The following is a 7080-nucleotide window of genomic DNA, read 5'->3' on the forward strand; positions in this document are numbered from 1 at the left end:
TCTGGGATCAACTTGCAGGATAACAAGCTGAACTGAATGGAGAGCTTTCTTTTTTCAGCTTTATAAACTATGTTATTATGTTAAAAAGAAAAATTTAAATCAAAAATAATTTTCTATCAACTAAACTATCAATAAAATACATATTTGTACACAATGACCAAGATCCTGTCAGTCATTTACATGGACAGAAACTTGATGCAATGACATTACAGAGTAATACTATGTTAATATTTACATTTCCCCCAAAAAATACCTCTATATGTATAATATTTTACAAGATATGATTGTGTAGCATTTACCTAGTGCTATGAATTTCTATTTGACGTAAACCGGTAAGAATATAATTAAAATTTATGGTAAGATGGTGCTTAAAACTGTAGTTCCTTTATATGTATAATATAGGTGTAGATGGTTCACCAAGTTAACATGAAGTTTGATAAATATAGTCTTAATTAGATTCTAGCATGTGCATGTCTAAATTCAGCATATATTAATATGTAATATTAGTCTCCTTTACCCCAAATCACACACATTAAATAAAAAATAAAAAAAACAACTCAGGTGGGACATGACTCATTTATTGTTCCTTGACATTTCTCTTTGATTCCATTAGTTCAATGTTTTTGAAGTTACAAAACATCTTAAAATAAATTACAATTTATGTACACTTTACATCGTTTCGAGTCAAAAGAATTATGAGGAAAGAATGACAGACATTGTTTTTTGTAAAGTAATGGCTGTTGGTACATTTTGTGCAGCCCAGAGCAAAGAACATTGTCAACCTGAGACAGATTTTAACAAGGATCAAGTGAGCATGTTTAGAAGCATTTGCGGTGGACAATGGATGGGCCAGCTTCATCATATTCCTGTTTTGTGATCCACATCTGCTGGAAGGTAGACAGAGAAGCCAAGATGGAGCCACCAATCCAAACAGAGTACTTACGCTCAGGTGGAGCAATGATCTGTGGGCAATGACAAGAAAGACATAAGGATGTTTGCTCATAGAAGATTCATTCATTATATTAATAGCAATTAAATTATGAAAGCTGCTATACTATAAAGTATAATAGCAAAGAACAGACTATAAAGGGATAATAATCGGGTTACTGCTTCCACAGTGGTCATTAATAGTCTTACAATTAAATGTACATGTAAAATAGTAAGGAATATATATTAGTGAATGAGTATCTTGGAGAGAAGTACTGAATGTTCCATAAGCATATATAGCAACATTACCTTGATTTTCATAGTGCTGGGAGCCAGAGCAGTGATCTCTTTCTGCATACGGTCAGCAATACCTGGGTACATGGTGGTACCACCAGACATGACATTGTTGGCATACAAGTCCTTTCTGATGTCAATATCGCACTTCATGATGCTGTTGTAGGTTGTCTCATGAATACCAGCAGATTCCATACCTGGAATGTTTATAATAAAAGTTAGCTTTAATAGAAACTATTCTATGTTGTGAGGAAGCAATACTATAAAAAAAACTGAATGCATACCAATAAATGATGGCTGGAAGAGGGTCTCTGGGCAACGGAAACGTTCATTGCCAATGGTGATGACCTGTCCATCAGGTAATTCATAACTCTTCTCTAGGGATGAGGAGGAGGCAGCTGTGGCCATCTCGTTTTCAAAGTCAAGAGCGACATAGCACAACTTTTCCTTGATGTCACGGACAATTTCACGTTCAGCTGTTGTAAGCAATATTGAATTGAGTCAAATACATAGAGACAAATATTGTCCATAAACAAAGAAGACCTACTTGAATGTTACACTGCAATACAGTTAAAATATAATGTCTGAAGAACCGAGCAGAAGTATCATGTCAGATAATCTGTGCAGACTACACACAGGATTTTTATTTAATGAGAAAAATAAAAGTAATCAGGATTTCCATCAGCTTTGTACTAATATTAGTATGAAAATATATATCTCTACTTAACTAAAATTATTTATTATAATAATAATTTTTCACAAAAAATATTATATTTATGCTCATTTAATACTGTACCATAGAGAGGGGAGAATTGCCTAACTATTGCTTACCAGTAGTGACAAAAGAGTAGCCACGCTCTGTCAGGATCTTCATAAGGTAGTCAGTCAGGTCACGACCAGCCAAATCAAGACGCATAATTGCATGTGGCAAGGCATAACCTTCATAAATTGGCACGTTGTGTGTTACACCATCACCAGAGTCTAGCACAATACCTGCAAGCAAAATAGCATTCAAATATTACAGCACATAGAACAGTGTAAAATGTCAAAATATAGCTAATGATGTCAAATATTTTAAGGAGCATTGAATAATACTCCCAGCCTCTCCTCATGCCCTGATGAAGAATATTGCGTGGGATTAAAATAAATGTGGTTGAAAAAAAAAAGTGATAAATGAGATGTATGGAGTTGTATCCCTCGAAGCCCATACACTTTTAATGAGGCTTTTTTATCAGTAGAAAACGGTGGCACAAGGGTTTCACGGACATAGCCATACAGGCCAAAAACCATATACTTTTGTTTATTTACTCCAGTCAGAAGTATACAGATAAATCTGCCCTGTGTGTTTTTTTCCTTTACAGACACAAGGAAGGGAAGTTACTTTTCATCATTCCATCAATTAAAATTCCTAGTGGGTGCTCTAAGACTCTTACCAGTGGTACGGCCAGAGGCATACAGGGAAAGCACTGCCTGGATTGCAACGTACATTGCTGGGACATTGAAGGTCTCAAACATGATTTGGGTCATCTTCTCACGATTGGCTTTTGGGTTCAATGGAGCCTCAGTGAGCAGGGTGGGGTGCTCCTCTGGGGCTACACGCAACTCATTGTAGAATGTGTGATGCCAGATCTTCTCCATGTCATCCCAGTTAGTGATGATGCCATGTTCAATAGGATACTTCAGTGTCAGAATACCTCTCTTACTCTGGGCTTCATCACCTACATAGGAATCTTTTTGACCCATACCAACCATGACACCCTGAAAAGCACAAATGTAAAAAGGTAAAACTTTGCCCTTGCCTACCTTGGCTCAACATATCCCAAGACATCTAGCTTTAAAAAAAAAAACATTTCATGTGAACAATATAGATTCTCTTTTCAGAATATATATATTTTTTTTACTTACTAATAATATACATTATTATTATATTATACATTAAATATAGTATACATACTTTTATCACACACAGTAATTGTACTGTGATATTACAAATAATATATAAAAGTATGATAATAAAACATTTGCCTCTCATATCCCTATGTATACCTGGTGACGTGGACGACCAACAATAGATGGAAATACTGCTCTTGGGGCATCATCCCCAGCGAATCCAGCTTTCACAAGCCCGGAGCCGTTGTCGCACACAAGTGCGGTAGTCTCTTCATCGTCACACATGATGGTAGCTTTCTTAAAGGGTACAGATTAAACATACCATAATTATAAAAGGTTACACTTAATTTCCTCATGGCAATGGCTAAAACGATGAATATAAATACACAGCTACCTATACATACATTAAAGGGGTTATCCCATCTTAGACAATTGGAGCATATAGCTAGAATATGCCCCCATTGTCTGATAGGTGCGGGTCCCACTTCTGGGACCCGCACCTACAAGGAGAACGGAGTCTGGGAGAGTTGTGGCTGGAGGACCCGGGGTCCGTCCACCACCAGGCGCAGCTCCCCGCCTCTCCCGTTGAAGTGAATGGGAGCGCACAGCGCATGCACAGCGCATGCGCAGCCACCTCTCCCATTTATTTCTATGGGGCCAACGGGAAAAGCCGAGCCAGCGCTTGGCTATTTTCGGCGGCTCAATAGAAATGAATGGAGGGCGGCTGCGCATGCGTGGTGTGCCCTCCTCAACTTTCTTTGCTCCATTCTCATTGTAGGTGCGGGTCCCAGAGGTGGGACCCGCACCTATCGGACAATGGGGGCCTATCCTAGCGATAGGCCCCCATTTTCTATGATGGGATAACCCCTTTATAGGGCTGTCTCATTTCAGCAAGCAGCATTTACAATTTAGAGAAAGTTAATACAAACTACTTACTAACGTATTGCTATTGTCCATATTGCCTTCCTTTTCCGGCTTGAGTAATTTTTCCATCACATTATACATTGCTCATATCCAGGGGTTATGTCCACCCTGTAATCCATCAGTAGTGGTCATGCTTGCACATTATAGGAAAAAGCGAGGCCTCTCTGGTGGCTGGAATCATGGGAGCTCACATAGGACGGTGTTTTTCCTATAGTGTACAAGCACGACCAACATAGATTGCAGAGTGGTCATAACCAAGGAAACGAGCAGTTTATAATATGATGGAAAAATGAATCCAGCTAGCAAAGGAGGCAATATGAAAAATAACAATACATTAGTAAGTGCCTTGTATTAACTTTGTATACATGATAAATTCCATTTGCTGAATTGAGACAACCCCTTTAATATTAGCAGCCATTAAAGGAATTCCGGCAGCGCCCAGCAGTGACAGCAGGCTGTTCCTGGCCGGATCTGCTTAAACACAGATGTAAAACATATTTAACTTGACACCACATTGGGTTAAGCAGTATCCAATGGTGCAGAAATACCCACTTCCTTCATTTTACAGTTCCTAGACAGTAAAAGACAACTTGTCTACCGGCAGACTGTTTGGAATTTCATCTGCTGCAGTTGTAAGTGATACTCCGGAGCTGATGTGACTGAACTCACAGAGAACGAAGAATAAGTCATCGATACATATAGTTCTAGAAACCTGTCTTTGTACACATTATGGGTGCTTTTACACATAGCTTTTTACTGGTGTTTTCTACACTTTTGAGTTCTTTGCAGTGTTTTTGCACCTGTGTTTTTGGTGTGTTCTCTTGTGGTAAAAATACCAGCTCCAGATGTTAGCTAAAGGTCTAGGGGAAATATGAAATGCAGAAAACACAAATGTTTTTTTGCTCCTGGCTTTTTTGTTAATAAAGCTAGTTTCATATATGTGGCACAACATTCTGGCAGGCTGTTCTGGAGAGAACAGCCTACTGGCGTTCTCCGCATCCGGCACTGCTGGGTGTTACTGAAATGCCCACCGGCCCCATTAACTATAAAAATATGCTGCGATTCAGATGGAAAATGTTTTTTTAGCTCACCGATTCCAGGCTGTCCTGCAAATCTGAAAAAAGCCTTAAAGGGGTTTTCTGGGATTTTAATATTGATGACCTACAGTATTCTCAGAATAGGTCATCAATATCAGATCGGCAGAGGTCTGACAACCGACACCCCTACTCACATCGTAGCTGCAAGAAGGTGTAATTACAAGCCATCCCATTCACTTCAAAGGTATGGCTCATTCCTATCCACCTGCTCGCCACTGCGATGAGGATAGGTCATCAATATTAAAATCCCGGAAAACCACTTTAAGTGTCTTTTTATTTTTCTGACTTCATAAAAAAAATAAAAAAAATGCTGCATGCTGTAGCTCCTGGGCTTCTTTCAGGTGTTGGCAACACCTTCTTTAAAGTGGAAAAGATGCCATGAAGAAAATGCTAGTGGTAAGATGCCACTAATGTGTCTGTGCCTAAAAAACGGATGCAGGGGTAGGGCTTATCAGAAAGGAGGTGGCTCTTTGTCATAAAGGGGACGCTGTCCCGCACCAATATTCTGACGTTTATCAGCCAACCTGGGTCCTTGGGATAAAATAGTAAATCTAGGCCAGTGTGTGAAAAATTAAAACTGCCATAAAAAAAACTCCACAAAAACATCAAGCAGCCCAAAAAATGGTAATGATAAAATAAAATAAAAACATTAGTGCCAAATCCATGCTGTGTAATGACCCTTAAACTGTATGGTAAAGTTAAACTACACATTTCTAGTCAATAGCTTTCATTAGCAAGTCTCCTTTAGGAGCCATTTTAGTAACTGCTGTATGGTTGCTGCGATATCAGCTCTAGAAGCCGTTCGTTTATCCCGATTCCCGCCACTTCCCCGTTTGTCTCACCTTGGGCTCCGGTCTGTCTCAGGCAGTGCAGGGGATGCTATGGCTAACTCTCCAGCTCGCTCAGGCTGCAGTACTGGCCGCAGCCTATTTATATATAACCCATGCAACCCTTCCATTCCGTGATCTCTCCCCTTCTGTCTAGCCATATTAGGCTTCTGGGCAACGACCTTGCCCCCCTTGGGCTTCCAGACTGACCGCAGGGTGCCCATACATGGCCAGTCTGGCCGGGCATCAGGTAAAAGGAGGCTGGAGCCGTAAAAGGATTCACTTGGGAACTGTGGAGTGCCCGTTACTGCTGCCAGGTCGACGGCAGCGAGAGCAGAGGAAGAGGACACATGGCATGCGAAGCATGACCTGATAATCCCCCTTCAGCAGCGCATCAGGGTGCGGGGCTCAGACAAAGATTTAGGGGGGGACAACTGTGTAGGAGGCCAGTAAACTGCAGCCAGCCCTGCTATACTAGGTCATGGACGGCTCCAGGCGGGACAACGGAGGGGAAGGAATTATCTGACTGTACCTGTATAGGTAATGGCTTCACCTGGACAGAGCAGATGGCATCTCTGGAGCAAACTATGAATCAGAAATGACCCTCACCTACTGCAAAACTAGTTTTCTTAGTCAGGGTGATACTGCAGAAGCTGGAAAGTGATAGGTGACAGATATGTGTCTTTGTAGTTGAACTAGTCATCCCATAGCTTGTAGCCTGTAGTAATTGTCTAAGCAGGCATCCTCAAACTGTGGCCCTCCAGCTGTTGCAGAACTACAACTCCCAGAATGCCCGAACAGCCTACAGGTATCAGCCTACAGCAGGGTATTGTGGGAGTTGTAGTTTTACAACAGCTAGAGGGCCGCAGTCTGAGGATGCCTGGTCTAAAGGGAAGTACAGCCATGGCCCCTTTCTATAAAGGGTTTCTACCGCCTCATTTGGACCTCATTAGCTGTCAGACACTAGCGATCTGCTAGTGTCTGCTCTACCTAAACCATGCTATTCTAAGACCTTTGTGTGGAGCCGTTACACTAAAAAAACTATTTTTATTGCTATGCAAATGAGCCTCTAGGTGCTATGGGGGCGTTTTTTCAGCACCTAGAGGCTCCGTCTACTCACC

The 7080-nt window shown here is 40.9% G+C and overlaps 1 protein-coding gene across 1 annotated transcript; it reads right to left on the reverse strand.

Annotated features, from left to right (window-relative positions):
* Positions 1-557: 557 nt before the first annotated feature.
* On the reverse strand, positions 558-6129 carry LOC122934088 (actin, alpha cardiac muscle 2). The gene is made up of 7 exons (XM_044289263.1): positions 5975-6129; positions 3268-3408; positions 2655-2979; positions 2053-2214; positions 1506-1697; positions 1237-1418; positions 558-962 (listed from the first exon to the last, which is right to left on the reverse strand). Exons 2-7 carry the CDS (start codon positions 3394-3396, stop codon positions 819-821), a joined length of 1134 nt encoding a protein of 377 aa, XP_044145198.1. The 5' UTR covers positions 3397-3408; positions 5975-6129; the 3' UTR covers positions 558-818.
* Positions 6130-7080: the final 951 nt, after the last annotated feature.

The sequence above is a fragment of the Bufo gargarizans genome, chromosome 4 (assembly GCF_014858855.1).
Source record: "Bufo gargarizans isolate SCDJY-AF-19 chromosome 4, ASM1485885v1, whole genome shotgun sequence".
Lineage (NCBI taxonomy): Eukaryota > Metazoa > Chordata > Amphibia > Anura > Bufonidae > Bufo > Bufo gargarizans.